We start from the raw sequence: 19,251 nt of genomic DNA on the forward strand, positions 1-19,251 counted from the left end.
AATTCCATGGAAGGCGAGTGTCGTATTTCCTTATAGCATGGTCGACAGACCGGAACAGGGCGCCGTGAAGAGTGGCCAGGCAGGGGGATATTTTTGGTGATGCATCGCATACAAAACACCTCACCGCATTTCCAGCAATGGAACTGAAAAAACAAAAAGCATAAATACACCTGGCTCATATACAAGTACATTTTGAAAGAGAGTGTTGTTATGGTATAAAATGTTTGTGGGTCATAATTTTCATAGATTCATTGTTCTGTTATACAATTAAACACTGATACCATATTTTTTTAACGACAGGTTTCTCTACATTACAGTGATAAAGGTCAGTCGTTCTGATCAAAACTGTCACATCTTTCCTTCTTACACATTTCAACTTCAAAGGGGCCCCAGAGAAAATGTTGATTTCACAACACATAAGCACTAACGTTACATGCATGGAATTCAAGGTGTAGCACACAAAGGTCAGTGACAATATTTTGGCATAGAAGGTTAGCGGTGATTTAGGTTTGGTAAATTTACAGATCATCCAGAGATCTGTTGTCAGTAACAGTACATCTAGGAGATTATAGGTGATATGGGTATTTTCTGTGGTTGGAGTTTTTTACTATTTAATCCATAACTGGTAACAAATTATATTCTGCACTTCTAATTTCTGCGGTTGCATTATACCTTTATGTACCTATATGCAGGTATATATATTTTGCAATTGTAATTTTTGCGGATTTTTCCTATCCAGAAAATTCTGCAAAAAATGGACAACTGTAGAAAATACCCATTATACGGTGTGTTTATCTTGTTAGTACCAGTACTTTTGTATAAAAGGTGACATACATGTTGTCAGTACTAGTACTTATAGATGGTTAGAAGTGGTACATGTATATAGATGCCTTGCCTTTTTTGTAAAACTATTAAATGGAGATGCACAGCTACAGTTGTGTACATTACGAAATGATTTCCAATCTATGGCAACACTGTTCATCTCAAACACAAGCAGGTCCAAGCTTAGCTGGTCCCTCCCCACCGAGCACATACTGGAATCAAGGGAACCAGTTTCTATACCTGTCTGTGTGGTAGTCAGGTCACCATGACCTGATTTTGACAACTGGGAGCTGGACTCATCGAATCCGGACTCATTGTCACTCTTAATGTCAATGAGATCTTGGATGTCCTTTGATTTAGAATTTTCATCTGGTTTGATATCAAACTCTCCATTAATGGGGATTTTCTCGGATTTCTCCTGCTTTTCTGTGATAGAATTATCCATGGATTCTCGGAGGTTGTCTAGTGACTCCATTGATAATCCGCCATTCAGTTTTTTCTGGATTGCGTCCTCTGATTTTCCCAACATCCGACAGATCTGTGTCACTCTCTATATAAAAAAAATCAAGCGTGACTAATCATGACAATAATTAGAGCATAGAAAATGCGAGTGATAGGTCACATGACACCAACAATACGGTATCCAGTGACCTTGACATTTCACTTAATCTAGACATGTTATTGGATTATCATCATCCAACAGGACACATTTATGAAACACCAAAGTTCGGACCACTAGTGACCAAAAAAAACTTCCACGTCGTACTTTTTCAATGGATGCGGCGAGGTCTGAGAAACTTTTGATTCATTTTCTTTGGCCTTAAATGTCTAGTTTTACATTTGATTAAATGTCTAGTTTTACATTTGATTAAATGTCTAGTTTTACATTTGATTAAATGTCCAGTTTTACATTTGATTAAATGTCTAGTTTTACATCTGATTAAATATCTAGTTTTACATCTGATTAAATAGTTTTACATCTGATTAAATAGTTTTACATCTGATTAAATAGTTTTACATCAGATTCAATGTCTAGTTTTATGATAAAATGTCTAGTATTATATCTGATTAATTTGTTTTACATCTGATTAAATAGTTTTACATCTGATTAAATAGTTTTACATTTGATTAAATGTCTAGTTTTACATTTGATTAAATGTCTAGTTTTAAATCTGATTAAATGTCTAGTTTTACATCTGATTCAATGTCTAGTTTTACATCTGATTAAATATCTAGTTTTACATCTGATTAAATAGTTTTACATCGGATTAAATAGTTTTACATCTGATTCAATGTCTAGTTTTACATATGATAAAATGTCTAGTATTATATCTGATTAATTTGTTTTACATCTGATTAAATAGTTTTACATCGGATTAAATAGTTTTACATCGGATTAAATGTCTAGTTTTATGATAAAATGTCTAGTATTATATCTGATTAATTTGTTTTACATCGGATTAAATAGTGTTACATCGGATTAAATAGTTTTACATTGGATTAAATAGTTTTACATTGGATTAAATTTCTAGTTTTACATCTGATTAAACAGTTTTACATCTGATTAAATAGTTTTACATCGGATTAAATGTCTAGTTTTACATCGGATTAAATAGTTTTACATCGGATTAAATAGTTTTACATCAGATTCAATGTCTATTTACCTTCTCCAGAAGTATGATGTGGTCCTCCAGCGAGTCCGTGTGATCTTTAGCCGCGCTAAGGATGTCTGCAATCTGTTCCCGAGGGTGAAGTCCCACGTCATACCGATGGTACATACCCTTCCAAAACCTAGCAAATGTAACGTGTGCATCTCTGTAAACTGCATATCACTGGGACAAGTTCAAAGCTGTTTTAAAAGTTTGCTGGTTGTGGTACAGACACCAGTAAAACCGAAGGGGACTACAAGTTTTCCTTTTGCAGTCAGTTTGTCCCCCTGTCTGTCAGATAGTCTCTCACACTTGGGTTTTCTGCACTTTTTTTCATCATACTTTGAGGTAAGAAGCTGATATTTAGAATGTGGTTTACAAACCAAGTTTAATTCAAAAGTTGTATAGTCCAAATATTTCCACCTTTTAAAAATGCTATCAAATCATTGCACATGTATTTATGAGGCTGTACAACATGTCATACATTATTTCACCTGTTTTAACCAGAATTTTAAATTTTAAATCAGTGTTTACAAACAACCGTCACTTGGCCATTTCTACTGCACAAATCAAGTGACAGTGACGACTCCAGTTCAGACTTTCAGAGGTCAGAGATCATCGGTGGTCTTATCTGTGTAAAGCTGTGTATTTTGTTACTAAAATGCCATGCTTTAAGTTAAAGAGAAATAAAAATATCAAATATATCTTAGTAATTTGTTGTTTTACGCTCTTTCAGACCTAAATTTAAAAGTTGCATCTAAGTTATAAACATCATGTTGGGATTCCCTTGATGTGCATGGGGCTATTTATAGACGCCTCACAGACTCTACAAGCAGCAAATTTAATTTATGCATACCCTCTATATTTACTTTTTAAATAATCTTCTCACTGTTTTCCTTTACATGCATATGTTTTCAAGCATGTATTTAAGGGAAAGTTGATAACTTTAAAAACTAATTAATCTGCTTTAAAGCAATTTTGTACAAAAAATAATAGATGAACATGGACCATACAGCTTAAAGTTTGGTCACAGTTGAGTAATCTTTATGAGATTTACATGTATGAACTTTGTGCCAAATATAGTTTTCTAGACTTTTTTCAACTATGCTATAACTAAGGAATTTGAAATTTGACATGTGGTTACCTAATGAGTACACACAGATAAGGTTTTACTTTTGTTACCGTTGACCTATTCTAACCCAAATTGTAAAAATTGGTTTCATGGTTGAATGAATGTCTTTGCTTTTTTATTTTCTGGACTTTTTTTTTTCTTTTCTTTACATTGCTTTGATATTTTTAAGATGAAATTTAATATGCATTTTTGAATTATAAAAAATATGTTTACATGTCAGGACTAATCTTCGTTACAGTGGACTAATTTTTGAGAGATTTATGGGACTCTCTGCCGAATATAGTTTTGCCGACTTTTCTCTACAATGCCATAACGTTGATCTGAATTTTGATTATTTGAAGCACCAGGATCAAGTGCTTGTCAGCGTGATTTACTTGAAGCACCAAGATCAGGCTTTCTCGAAAAAATCTCAAACTTAAGTCTGAGTTTTATTAGAGAATGCCATAAAATGGCTGAAATATTGCCAAAATGGCATAAACCCGCAATTAATCAATCAATCAATCTTTTGCAGCAGTCTAAATTTTAGCAAAATCTCAAACTTAAGACCCAAGCTTTGATTTGAGGTGTGTTTTGTTTTGTTGAGAAATCCAGACCATGTGCTTAAGGCTTATTTGAAGCACTGAGATCAGGTGCTTGAGATTTACTTGAATAGCTGAGATATGGTGCTTGAGACTTACTTGAATAGCTGAGATATGGTATTTGATACTTACTTGAATTGCTGAGATCAGGTGCTTGAGACTTACTTGAATAGCTGAGATATGGTGCTTGAGACTTACTTGAATAGCTGAGATATGGTACTTGAGACTTACTTGAACTGCTGAGATCTAGTGCTTGAGACTTACTTGAAGCACTGAGATCCTGTGTTGGGGGATAGTGTGGGGTGGGTGACTTCATATTCCTTCCTGTACAAAGGGTTTAAGAACTCGGACATGTGTATGCTGAGGTGTCCCCACAAAGAATATGTCCTCTCATTTAGTCTACAAATAAATTCACAAATGAACATCAACGGGTTACTGCCAGTGGAGTTTAAGTCCAATGCATTCAGAACGCATATCATTAATAAATAATTTATAAATTCAAAACAAGCAAAGGACAACATTGGGACCTAAATTTTATGGAGAGACTATCACAACTATGCCCAAAAGGCCTTTACTAAATAATTTACTATATAAATGTATTTAATAACACATTTAATAAATAAATGTATTTTTAAATAACACAATTACTAAATAAATGTATTTAATAACACATTTACTAAATAAATGTATTTAATAACACATTTACTAAATAAATGTATTTAATAACACATTTACTAAATAAATGTATGTAGTAATTAAACAAATGCAAAATTAGTCTTTATAAAGGTTTGCTTTCTTTGATTTACTAGTATAAAGAATAGTGAAAAGCTACATAAAATTTATGGTCATACATTTCAGAGAATGTTCACAGTTCCCTATAAATATTCCCCCTGGCACATTACCTAAGGTCAAGTCGATCTTTTTCACAGTTCCCTAACATTACCTAAGGTCAAGTCGATCTTTTTCACAGTTCCCTATAAATGTCCCAAATTGACAGGAGTAGACGTGGTCATGAATGGTCAGAAGGAAGCGTTCGTTGAACTGGAACGCACAGGGGTACTGCATCATCAACTGCCACACTGCCTCCACGAACTGCGTGAAAACCGGGGACACTTCCTTATTATCGGGGGTGTCTAGGAAACCGCAACGGTCTGTGAACTTGTGACCAAACGACAGCCATTCCTTCTCAATCAGAGCCTACAACACAAAGAGAAAGTAGAAAAACTGAAACTGACTTCTCAAGCAGGGCCTTAACATCAAAGAAAAAGTACCAAAACTGAAACTGACTAGATAATATTCTTTCATATACAATTTTCCCCTCCATAATTACATGTAGGAAATTGTATTCTTTAAAAAATACTTTGAATTCTTAGAGAAAAAAATACATGTATGATTTCAACTTCTTAATTTCATTGTCATTAACTTTGCACTGCAGTGAATCCTTAGCCTAAATATATTTCATAAGAAAAGCCAAATTCTATTTAAAAAGTGCAGGCTACAACATAAAGCACAGAAAACCGGATAGGGCCCTGTGTCAGTGTAGTACCTGAAATCCCTGTATGGTCCTGTAATACGGATCTAACATCAGGCTGGCTAGAGAACATGTCTGTGCCGTTCTGTCCCAGCCGTCAGAGCAATGAACCAGGACGCTCTTACCATTCTTCACTGCCTGAAATATACACCACATGCTTCTGACAATAGCATCAGTCATATTGAACAGTATGTGACCCATTAATACATAAAAACATCCCTTCATGTCCTACTGTAGAGAAAAATCTAGGCATTTGATTGGATGACAATAACTTTTTTGAGTTCCTTTTAAAATTTTAAGATACCAAAATTTGCATCATATGGGCAATTTTAAAACTGACAATAATCCTAGTTTTAAAAAATATCATTAACAGTAAATTGAAAGCTACATAATGAACCATTTTGATATTTGATGGATACAGAAAAAACATGCGTATTTTGATGAATTATAAATATAATTTGTTATGTCCAATAAGTTCACTATATTTATAATTAATCAAAATATGCATGTTTTTTCTGTATACATCATCTATCAAAATGGTTCATTACGTAGCTTTCAATTTACTGTTAGAATTCAGAAGGGTGTTTGATGCACTTTGGGTCAAGATCAAAAGATCAATGTTGGATATAAATATGAATTCAAGCAGTGTGTGTGTGTGTGTGTGTGGGGGGGGGGGGGGGGGGGGGGGGGGGGGGGGGGGGTAAAAAGTCCCATAAGCTTCTGTTGTCTGACATCAATTACATGACTTTTTGGAAGGAATTAACTTCTCAACTAAATGTACATTTATAGTGACATTCATGTACTACACTTTCATTTCTGACCAAACAATGAATTTTTGATTTTGCCCATTATTCTCAAAGGATTTAAACTTCAGTGCCTACAATGTTTTCCTACTGAATGATACTGCGACCTTGACCTTTGACTTCTAACCTTGAAAAAAATAATAGGCATTTTCTTCTTATCATGGTGATCAAATGTACAAAGTTGCAATATCCTGGAGCTTACGGTTCGGATTGCATCTTGCCTACAAAGTTTTCCTACTAAGTAATACTACGACCTTGACCTTTGACTTCTAACCTTGAAAAACAATAGGCATCTTCCTCTCATCATGGAGATCAAATATAACAAGTTGTAATATCCTGGAACTTATGGTTCGGTTTGTATCCTGCCCACAAGGTTTTCCTACTAGGTTTTTTACTAAGTGATACTACAGCTTTGACCTTTGATCTTGAAAAACAATAGGCATCTTCCTCTCATCGTGGTGATCAAATATACCAACTTGTAATATCCTGGAGCTTACGGTTCAGTCTGTATCCTGCCCACAAGGTCTGGACAGATGGACGGACGACGCCATACCATAATACATCCCATCTTCGACGGACGTATAAAGAGTATAGTTTTGTGTGAAGTACTCACTGCGATGCTTCATGCCAGCATACTTTTCAAGATGCGCTAACGTGAAGCGTCACAATTCATATCTTCATTTACATCACGTATTTTCAAAACTGAAATTTATTCCTTTAAAAGTACACTGCATCATACAGTACCTTAAATTCACTTACAGTTACATTCAGGCTGCTTAGTCACATAAAATACACTGTACCTCTGCTATGAACACTGAAGTGTCTATAACTGCCTTGATGTGTTTGAGCCAGCTGCTGGCCTCCAGGCCCTGAAGGAAGGCCGACATTGAGGGGTTCCTCAGCTCACAGACTAAAATACACGAATCAAAGATCATAAGACTGATATCAGAGGGGATCGAGGGTTCAATTTACAAAGTGACACATACACATTGATCAAAGATGTAAAATGCTAACATTGGCTGGTTCCTCAACTCATAGACTGAAATAACACAATGATCAAAGATAAATAAGGATGACATAAAAAAGAGGAGAGGGGTCCTAAACTCAAAGACTGAAATACAAAACAACATTGTCAACAGCAGACTGAAACATCTTAAACATGGAATCAAAATGCCTGACATTGTGCACTTCTTCATGTCACATGATGAAACTTAAGTACCCGTGAGGCTGCATTAAAACATTTGAAATTCCAGTCACAGTGACTCCAATGTAACTTAATTTTCTCATTGTAGAATTAGATTACAATTCATGATACATTAGACTTATAAGAGTTATTTCCCTTTCCACATCACGGTTATCATTTGCCTATATCCACACCGAGTCATCATACATAGGAATTATAGGAGTTATTTCCCTTTACCATCGAGAAGTTTCTGAAGACTGGCTCTCATGACGTGAATGTTCTCGATTCCCAGGAACTGGAATTTGATGTCGGTGTAGTGGTTGTCATTCTCGTAGCCTTTACCTGCCGCTTTGTTCGCCATGGCATTTATCTGTAATACAAAAACCATTGTCTTAAAGCGACGTATTCACTTTGTTGTCATTTAATTCCACTTGCAAAATGCACTTTGATTGGTTCATTTGACTCATCATGGTAACCTAGAGGTTAGAGCACTCGCTTTGCAACTGGTAGGCCTGAGTTCGATTCTCAATTCCGACAGTGCATCAAACCTAAGATGTTTAATATAGGTAGTGATCATACCTTCAAGGGTTCTGACAACAAACTTTAAACATCCTTTATGTAAAATAAACGAAGTAGCCGTTAAGTATGTAAATATACGAAATCCTAAAGATGATGTCACAATACAATTTGCTCCTCTGTTCCTGTTTTATTAGAACAGTAAAAATATTCAGTGTCACAATTTTTTTAAAATTTTCTTTGAATAGATCATAAAATTACATCGAATTTGATTTTACAAGTACACTACATTAAATGATAAGGAATGAAGGCACTTCCTACTATTTTATCTGACATAGAGTAAGTTGGAACAGTTAATGCATTATAAACCATCATTGTTTTACCACACATTTAAACAATTTTCAGCAATTATAGTTTCCAGGAGTGACAGATAAAAAAGAAAAGATCTATAAACATTGGGAGAAAATTTAGTCAATGACAAAAATTTGGGTGTGGCAGTTTTCTGTTTGTAATATACTCAAAAGGACACATGGCCTGTTTTAATTTCATTGCTTCCTATGGGAAATATTTGTTTTACTGCTTTATTTATATTTTTTAAAAATCTAGTCAGTTCCCATGAGGATTCGGGTTAGAATAGGTCCTCAGTACCCTTGCTTGTCGTAAGAGGCGACTAAATGGGGTGGTCCTTAAGATAAGACCACAAAAACCGAGGTCCCGTGTCACAGTAGGTGTCGCACAATAAAGATCCAGCCCTTCTCGAAGGCAGTAAGCGCCAAGCATAGGCCTAAATTTTGCAGCCCTTCACCGGCAATGGTGACGTCTCCATATAAGTGACAGATTCTCGTGCGAAACGTTAAACAGTTTACAACCAACCAAATCTGGTCAGTAAGTTTTAAATTACTTGCACAAATTGACTTGAATTTTAATGAATCAGCAGTTTAACCACTGTAGAGTGCACAATGAATCTAAAAATTAGTCAAATATTTTTAATTCTATTTTTTTTTTTTTTTTACCAAAAACTACTTTTCCAATCAACATGGACATGCCAAAACGAAAAGGAAAAACCAAAGCATTTTAAATTAAATTAAACTTCTGAAAATATCTCATTATTTTCTCATTTTTTAATCTGTTTTTAATATCTGAGGAAGAATTGAAATATACAAAATGAATATGAGTAATATTTAAATAAATTACATTTTACCACACACCACTTGATAAGATAGATGTTTTTTTAAAACACAAATTACTTCCCCTATATTGCAGTCTTACCTTGGGCCTGGTGTCCACGACATACATGAACTCTGACTTGGGGTTAGGGTTAGACTTCAGGATGCAGTGTAACATTTGTTCATCCTCCAGACAGCGAGCTCGAAAACCAGAGAGAGGCTGACTACATCGACAAATGGCTGCCTGCAATAGAAACATTCTTAAATTCAGAAAGAGGCTGACAACATTGACGAATGTTAAAAGGAAGATTTGACAATGATTTTGTTCACAGAAACATGTTAAGTTGAATAATAGACAAGCAGGAAATCTTATGCACACATTTCAGGATCTAAAGAGTAAACGGCAATTCGGAAAAAAAAACAACATTGAATTAACATCATATCAGAAATTCATCCCCAATCAGAGAGGGAAATCTAAATTACAAAATGTTTGACAACTGCCATTAAACAACTTTACATCACAGATCACACTGAGTTACCTGAGTTTTACTGTGGAAATACGATAAAACAGGAAGTCGTCCGCGACTGCGGAATTTGGAACTGCCGAGGATGACTGGAGTGGAGGCGCAGTTCGGAACATATAGATGCCTGGGGTACGTATCACAGAGCTAGTAAAAAATTGTTTACATGCATTTCAATCAAAATGACATTAAATGATTACCAAGCATTGGGCCAAAAAAAAAATTAATAGTTTCTCAGGCCAAAAATTTCAAATTTTGATGAGCAGACAGGTTTTTTTTTTTCCTTTAGTTGGCTGTATCATGAGTTATCTCTCCTTTTTATGTTGACCGTAGAATGAGCTATGATGGGATATGTGTTATAGCTATGATGGGATATGTGTTATAGCTATGATGGGATATGTGTTATAATTATGATGGGATGTGTTATAGCTATGATGGGATATGTTATAGCTATGATGGAATATGTGTTATAGCTATGATGGGATATGTTATAGCTATGATGGGATATGTGTTATAACTATGATGGGATATGTTATAGCTATGATGGAATATGTGTTATAGCTATGATGGGATATGTTATAGCTATGATGGGATATGTTATAGCTATGATGGAATATGTGTTATAGCTATGATGGGATATGTTATAGCTATGATGGGATATGTTATAGCTATGATGGGATATGTTATAACTATGATGGGATATGTTATAGCTATGATGGAATATGTGTTATAGCTATGATGGGATATGTTATAACTATGATGGGATATGTTATAGCTATGATGGAATATGTGATATAGCTATGATGGGATATGTTATAGCTATGATGGGATATGTGCTATAGCTATGATGGGATATGTGTTATAGCTATGATGGGATATGTGTTATAACTATAATGGGATATGTGCTATAACTATGATGGGATATGTGCTATAGCTATGATGGGATATGTGTTATAGCTATGATGGGATATGCTGTCTTGTTTTGATACCTCATATTTGTTGTTTAGGTTAGAAAGTGACCACAGCTGATTCGGGACACCCATCCTCAGGTACTCAGACTGAACATCATAAAGATCCCAACCAAAAGACTTCTCTGTTCCGTCCGCCGACGAAAAAACAAAAGCATACAGCTTCTCTATGTCTGCTGGAAACGAAATAGATAAACATCAACGATCTAGTACAACAAATGAGAACACAGTCTCGCCATAGACAGCCTTACACTTGGAGTTAATTCATTATTTCGTGTTTCTCCAAAAATTCATGGATATTGCTGTTGTGGTTTTTCTTTATACATGAGAAAACAGAATGATCAAAGCAACACATGCCACCTGAAAGGACAGCAGTACAAGAGGCCCATGGGCCACATCGTTCACCTCAGTCACCTTGGCACATATTTAAAGATTTTTCCTTTATATTCGCATGTAAAACTTTGATCCCTATTGTGGCCCCAACCTACTTCTAAGGGCCATGATTTTTACAAAACTGCACTATGTCAGGAAGCTTTCATGTAAATGTAAACTTTTCTGGCCAGTGATTTTTCAGAAGATTTTTGATGATTTTCCCTATATATTTGTATGTAAAATTTTGATCCCCCAGGGACCATGATTTTTACAAACTTCAATCTGCACTATGTGTACAAATGTAAACTTCTTTAGCACAATGGATCTTAAGGAGAAATTTTTTAAAGATTTTTTTTCTATTTATTAGTTATGTAAAACTTTGATCCCCTATTGTGGACCCATCCTAACCCCAGGGTCATGAGTTTAACAAACTTGAATCTGCACTATGTCAGGAAGCTTTCATGTAAATTTGGGGGGGGGGGGGGGCATGATTTTAACAAACTTGAATTTGCACTATGTCAGGAAGCATTCATGTAAATTTCAGCTCTCCTGGCTAAGTGGTTCTTGAGAAGAAGATTCTTAAATGACCCCACCCTATTTTTGCATTTTTGTGACTATTTCCCCTCTGAAGAGGGCATGGCCCTTCAATTGAACAAACTTGAAAGCCCTTCACCCAAGGATGCTTTTGACCAAGTTTGATTTAATTGGCCCAGTGGTTCTGGAGAAGAAGTCGAAAAATGTAAAAAGTTTACAGATGGACAGACGATGGACAACAGACGATCAGAAAAGCTCACTTGAGCTTTCAGCTCAGGTGAGCTAATAAAAGGGCATCAGCTCACCTGGGCATCAGTATGAAAGTGCATCAGCATGAAAAGATATCAGCAATCAGTGTATACATATTTTTAAAATGACACTTAACATAAAAACAAACAATAATACTGTCATGCTAAATGTAAGTCCTATTTGTGACAGTTTCTATGTTCTCTAGTGTGACGGACAGACAACAGTTACCCTAACTGTTGTCATACATTGCAGGTGACAAAAAAACTCAATCCATTGATAATTTGATTTCGTTAATTTCATCCAAAACAAGAAATGTGGTACAGTGTATCAAAAGAAAAAGAAAAAAACCAAAGATTTACAGAAATTCTGTGTGCTTGTGATGTTCATGATTTTGCATTTATCTAGCAGACCCATATTGAAGTGGGCTAATTCGCACTGAAAAGTATGGCTAACCTGGTTTGGAGAGTTCCTGTAAGGAGGTAAAAATGTCCTGGCAGTCTCTGTCCCTGGGAATCACAAACGTGATACATCTGAAGTCTTTACAGCGAATCTGTAGAGGGGATCCCCCAGCATTGAGTGCCTGCTTCTCTATAGCGGACATGTGGGTGTGCAGGATCTATAAAGAGAACACCTAACGTACAGACATCCAGGTATAGAGGAGGTCCTTAAATGCAGGCCCACGGTTAATTCATGGTACATGTACATGTGTAGTTTGGCATTTTTGTTCAAATACCAAACTCATCTGCAATCATATAGTGTAGCTAATTACTTTCAGGAATCCTGTTGTGACCATATTCAGCTGCCATGTTCTTTTTTGTTTTAACATATGACTAGATTTTTAACCAGAATGTGCTGCTATATACATGTATACTATCATTAGCCAAAAGTCAGCCATACATCATCTCACATAAAGAACACATTTTTAGTGGCTGACAGGAAAATGATATTTAATGTGACCTTAACCTTTGAGACACAAAACATGAAGACTGTTTTTATAACTACATATATGCATCTAAGATATCTTGTCACATTAATTAATGGAAAGATAGATAAACAGATTGAGAGATGAATGAAAATGTTAATTACCATCTTTATTTATCCATAAATCAGTTTATCCACCTGTCCATCACACTTTTATGTATGGCGGTACAAGCTGGAACTTTTTAATAAGGTCTGACAACAAAGCTGAAACTAACGCTTTTGCCATTCAATTCTGTACCGTATGACAGTACAAACTAATTTCCAAACACCACTTTGTTCTCTCAAATCCAGATATACAGAATGCCTCTCAACCCATCATGACTCGAGTACAACAAATTAACATGACAAAAATAAATAGCTACATGATGTTCGACAAATGAAATGTGATAACTCCAATCAACCTAGGGCCTCTACTAACACTATGTAATCACATCAGTGTTCATTATCGGTTCTGAACAATCAGTCTGTGAGGTTAGCATAGAGGCCAATTCCCAAAGGAACAGCCCCGGAGGAAAAAAAACAATACAATAGGCCATAGTTATGGAGAATGAAAATATCAGGGACTTTTCCCACAAAGTCGATATCAGCTAAGCTTGTTACGACCCCTCCGTTTACAGAAAATGTGGATCGGAAAAGAAAAGGATGTAAAACTCATTGGCGAGAGATAAATTTGTCGTCAATTTCAGTTCTATGTGCCGGGGATAAGAGATTGATTTTATCATTATGTAAAGCATTTGTAACTATTACACATTTCACGGTAGATTGTGCGCTATGACTTGAAGGGTAGTTATGGTCTTTTGACATCATTTCAGTCCAAATATAGCACCATAAAACTTGCTAATAACAGAAAAACAGAACAAAACTTCTCCATTTCCGAGCATTATTAGCAACTGATGATTATCACTGACATGATCATAACCATGGTGAACTCAAGCTAATAAATATATTTCCTTTTAAATCTTTATCCAGACAATTTCAAACAATTCTTAAAATAGATTCTGTGACAGATGTTAAGAATGAAATAGTGCCCTGCCCCTTAACTACCCTGGCTACTATAGGCATGGCTAAAAGATCCCCCCCCCCCCCCCACTCCCCCGGGGTTTCTAAGTTACAACTTGATCATGTGAGGTGACAGTCACTGTTGCTGTGCTGATAGTACAATGGATGTTGTGTCATTATAACAGAAGATGATAAGTCTCGATTCATTTCATCCTGTTGTGTTGGTCTCTTGCCTCCTCTATCACTTATTTTCTTTGTTTCAATCAAAGCTAATGTATAAATTACAGTGTCTGTGATCAATTCCCATCATCTCCTTCAGTGGTCACCGTCAACATCCCCAACAACAGAAGCCAGCATAAAGCCACATGTAATGCAACACAGAATCAGGTCAAAAACAAGAGAAAGGGGAAACTATCATAATGTAAAGATTCTACAAGACACCATCCACCATATCCCTGATAAGCCCCGGTATCTCCCGAACCTGCCATCGATTCCCGGTCTGACGAGGGATTTTAAAGCTCCGTTTCTCGGCTGTTAGGACGTTTAATGCAGTGCAAGAATGGAAGGATAAAATTAATTAGGCAAACATTAGCGGAAATCTGATACAAGAAGCTTTGTTTCTGTGGCCGAGAAAAACTGCTTATACCTGTTATGGAGAAATTACCAGGCACTGCATCAAAGGATACTGAAATGTCTATATATATACGAGTATAGCGGTAAAATACCTGAAATCAATGGTCAAGCACCAGCCACAATCTGTAAATACTGCTTTGATCAGTAAATGTTCACTATAAGTATATCTTAGGACACATCCAATATCCACACCAAGCTGTTCCATTTACTGGTTATATTATTATGAATTGCATCACAAATCTTTCCCACTTACATGTACAGTTATATCTATGTGATAAAAACCAAAATTAATTTCAAATTAAAATTCAAAAAAAAAGAAGAGAGACATCTCCAGAGCTTTCATTAGTTATATATTTATATTCCATCATCAATTTCTAAAATAAAACTTCCAATTCTGATGGCAATCATAAATCTTTGACTGTCCTGTGACATGGAAATGCCAAAATAACAAAATCAAATCCATGGATACAACATGGGTAGTTGAACTTCCTGAGTAATGTCTGTTACATAAAGGATGGAAATTTCACGTCACACAGACATAATCCAGATAAACTTTCATTTCCAAGATTACTCTGAATGCTCTGAACCTATGACTATACCTGAATTTGATGGCTAACAAAATATATGTAATGATCAATGTTACCAAATACATTCAAAGCAATGCGATTTGACTAAATCTGTCACAGTTATCAACCCTGGGATTCCACTATTTTATTATATACCCGCACTTTCTAAAGAAAGTTTATATATGGGTACATTGTTGTTACCCTGGTCCGTCCGTCCATCCGTCTGTCACACTCTCTTCCTCTTCAAACTCCTCTTTGATTTTAACAAGTAACAAATTAATCTTTTGGATTATGATTGATAGTGTCCTGTAGATGTGCAATAAGGTTTAATCATCGATTTTACCCTGCGGGAAAAATGGAAGTCAAAAAACATTTTTCTACAAAAAAAACTAGCTCCCCAAATTCCTCTTACATTTTATGCAATAGTCAAATCATTTTTGGAAGATGGTGATGTCCTATAGATGTGTAATAAGGTTTTGGAATCTTCATTTTCACCCTGGGGAGATCAAAAAACATTTTTTCTGCAAAAAAAACCCTGGTTCCCAGAACAACCCTCTCACAACTTACACAGTAGCCAATTAAATTATCTTTTGGAAAATGAATTATGGGGTGTTCTGTAGATGTGCGATAAGGTTTTGGAATCTTCATTTTCATCCTAGGACCAAATGGGGGTAAAAAAAATTGTTTTTTCAACAAAAACAACCCACAACTCCATTTACATTTTATGCAGTAGTCAAATCATCTTTTAAAAGATAATTGGCAGTGTCCTGTAGAAGAGCAGTAAGGTTTCAGAATTGTCATTATCACCCTGTGGACCAATTGAGGTTTGAAAAAAGACCTTTGAGAGGCAAATGGGGTGTAAAAATGACGAACAAAAACCTGGTGCTCAGTGCATTATGTCATGTGGAACAAAAACATATTTGCTTTAAAGGTTGGAATCTTAACCATTAATTCTAAAGATTTTAGAACAATAAAAAAAACAGGAGGTACTGTGAGCAATGCTCACTAAGAATACCCCCCGCTTACCCCAATCTCCCAAAGGGTGTTGGTAATAGGTATAAACTACCTCTTTTCTGAGTGTAAAAAACAAATGGCATGACAAACCGAACCATATTGCTACTTTGATGTCTAGTGCACGTGACCTTTGACCTTTTGACCCCAAAATCGATAGGGAATATTTTCATCCCATGGGTAGTCCATATGTATGATATGGTGACTGTAGGTGGAAAGGATAACGCTTTAGAGCCCGGAAACCATATTGCTACTTCGATGTCCAGTGCGCGTGACCTTTGACCTTTTGACCCCAAAATCGATAGGGAACATCTTCATCCCATGGGTAGTCCATATGTATGATATGGTGACTGTAGGTGGAAAGGATAACGCTTTAGAGCCCGGAAACCATATTGTTACTTCGATGTCCAGTGCGCTTGACCTTTGACCTTTTGACCCCAAAATCGATAGGGAACATCTTCATCCCATGGGTAGTCCATATGTATGATATGGTGACTGTAGGTGGAAAGGATAACACTTTAGAGCCCGGAAACCATATTGTTACTTCGATGTCCAGTGCGCTTGACCTTTGACCTTTTGACCCCAAAATCGATAGGGAACATCTTCATCCCATGGGTAGTCCATATATATGATATGGTGACAGTAGGTGGAAAGGATAATGCTTTAGAGTCCGGAAACCATTGCGTCTACAGACGGACGGACGGACGGACGGACGGACAGACAGACGGACAACCCGATTCCAGTATACCCCCCCCACAACTTGTTGCGGGGGGTATAATTATGGGGTCTTGGGATGACCCCAGGGCACTTGCCCATCAGAATACTCAATGCATCTTGACAATTATGCAGCAAGAATATATTATGGTAATGGGTATATGGTAACTGCTAGTTACACAAGTACGTCGGAGAATATATATAAAGGCAAACTCTTCCATGTGGGTATTACCGTCTCATGACAGCATCTAGTTCTAATCACGTTATTTCACTGATTTATTATAGTAATCACAGCATTCCTAAGAAAGCTTTTACTAGCTGCCCCAAACAGTAATATCAAAGTCAATTTGAATTTCTTCATTTTGGCCTGCTCCTGCCACCCATAGAGTGCAGAAACACTGGGCGACTACAGACCACTTAGCAGATTGGCCTTTGACGGCTGACTCATCTGGAAGAAGTCCAAACTCTTAGCCGGTCTGTCAGCCAGCAACCCCCCTTTGTAGAGTACTGTTACTACTTCTTCTATTGATTTCAGACTTCCGAGTTAGTATTGATTAAAGATCTTTGTTACCATGTATCATACAAATTCTGCACCAAAAATCCTAGGGGACTTCACAACTGCTTAAATTCAATCACAAACGTTTGCTCACGTTGCTCAATATGTAGTAACAAAATTAAAAACAGATTTAACTTGGTACAGTATGAATATCTACAAAAATAAGACACATCTAAGTATGCCAGCTAGTAAAATCAATATAAAGACTAATGTGTCTCAATGCATGTAATGAATGGTACAGTTTTTGTTGTTTAATTTTTTCCACTGGTCACAGATACAAGTAAACCATCACTATACTAAACGAAAAAAATGTCTCCTTGGATTCACAGTACTCTGTGGGTAGTGGATAACTTGGGTATTTGTATCCTCAAGAAATATGATTAATGCAGAAACAACCCCCAGGTCTTCCATTATACACCCCATACAGTTACCCAGGGGTGGATCCAGGAATTGCAGTGGGGGCACAACTTTATGAGGCAGAGGGTCTGGGGGCCACCCTGAGGCCCCCAGTGGGTGTAGAGCGAAGCCCTGGTGGGGACCCGGAAGCTCCTTGATTTTATAGGGCTTGAAAAGTGTCTCCTATGTAAACAATTTTACTATTTATTGTCATTTTTAATAAGGCGAAATTAATGAAATGATGCAAATTTTAAGGGCTTTTGGAAAAAATATAGGTCAATAAATCAAAAGATTTTGTCATTAGATATTTCTCCATGAGTCGAGTGGGAGAAATTATTGCTTCTTTTATCATTTACAAGAGACCATGACGATTTACCTTAAATTAAATTTTTTTTAGGGGGCTGCACGCCGGCTGTGCCTCCCCCTCCTTTTAAATCCATCATTGTTTCCCTTAAGGGCAATCTTCCATTATATATACACCCCATACATAATGTAGATCCATTATACACCCCATACATAATGTAGATCCATTATACACCCCATACATAATGCAGATCCATTATACACCACATACATAATGCAGATCCATTATACACCCCATACATAAAGCAGATCCATTATACACCCTATATATAATGCATCCCGTGGGGATCTGGGTTAAAATAGGTCCTCAGTACCCCTTGTTTGTCATAAGAGTTGACTAGATGGAGTGGTCCTTTGGCTGAGACTGCAAAAACCGAGGCCCCATGTCACTGCAGATGAGGCACAATAAAGATCCCTCCTTGCTCAAAGGCCATAAGTGCTGAGCATATAGGCCTAAATTTTGCAGCCCGAATCACCAGTAATGGTGATGTCGCTACATGAGTGAAAAAATCTTGAGTGGGATCACCCGGATGTTAAACAATATACAACCATCCAACCAAGAAAAATGCAGAAACAATCCGCAGTCTTCCATTACGATACACCCCATAGTAAGTACAAACTAATTCAGAAACAATCTGCAGTCTTCCATTACGATACACCCCATACTAAGTACAGACAATCACTTTCATTTTGTAATACCTCAAATTGTTTCTTTCTTTAATATAAGTCATTATTTGCTAAAGTTGAAAGGTATGTCATTTGTGTATAAGAGTTAATATTGAGAAACATACAAACAATAAAACAAAACATCAAAATATTAAAACATACAAACAATAAAACAAAACATCAAAAGATTAAAACATACAAACAATAAAACAAAACATCAAAAGATTATCACTGACATGACACGGAGCCATGAGAATAAACTACTTATCAAAATCATTTAAACTGTAGCACCAATTAGATGCACTACATCAAAACCCGATATTCTGGCCTTCATGTTAGATA

At 36.2% G+C, this 19,251-nt stretch overlaps 1 protein-coding gene across 7 annotated transcripts in view; it reads right to left on the reverse strand.

Moving 5' to 3' along the window:
* Window positions 1–19,251, reverse strand: part of LOC125679689 (myotubularin-related protein 6-like) — a 38,952-nt gene that overhangs the window by 2,231 nt on the left and 17,470 nt on the right. For 5 of the 7 annotated variants that reach the window (XM_056156479.1, XM_056156480.1, XM_048919114.2 and 2 more), the window contains 12 exons: window positions 12,478–12,640; window positions 10,891–11,045; window positions 9,920–10,048; window positions 9,484–9,624; window positions 7,936–8,068; window positions 7,316–7,425; window positions 5,728–5,850; window positions 5,125–5,378; window positions 4,446–4,580; window positions 2,487–2,613; window positions 896–1,372; window positions 1–143 (listed from right to left, as the gene is read on the reverse strand). The exon at window positions 1–143 is cut by the window's left edge and continues 2,231 nt beyond it. In XM_056156479.1, coding sequence (XP_056012454.1) covers window positions 1–143; window positions 896–1,372; window positions 2,487–2,613; window positions 4,446–4,580; window positions 5,125–5,378; window positions 5,728–5,850; window positions 7,316–7,425; window positions 7,936–8,068; window positions 9,484–9,624; window positions 9,920–10,048; window positions 10,891–11,045; window positions 12,478–12,640 — 2,090 coding nt within the window. The remainder of the gene's footprint in view (window positions 144–895; window positions 1,373–2,486; window positions 2,614–4,445; window positions 4,581–5,124; window positions 5,379–5,727; window positions 5,851–7,315; window positions 7,426–7,935; window positions 8,069–9,483; window positions 9,625–9,919; window positions 10,049–10,890; window positions 11,046–12,477; window positions 12,641–19,251) is intronic. The other 2 variants (XM_056156484.1, XM_056156483.1) reach the window with 1 other exon arrangement.

This window comes from Ostrea edulis, chromosome 2 (genome assembly GCF_947568905.1).
Source record: "Ostrea edulis chromosome 2, xbOstEdul1.1, whole genome shotgun sequence".
Lineage (NCBI taxonomy): Eukaryota > Metazoa > Mollusca > Bivalvia > Ostreida > Ostreidae > Ostrea > Ostrea edulis.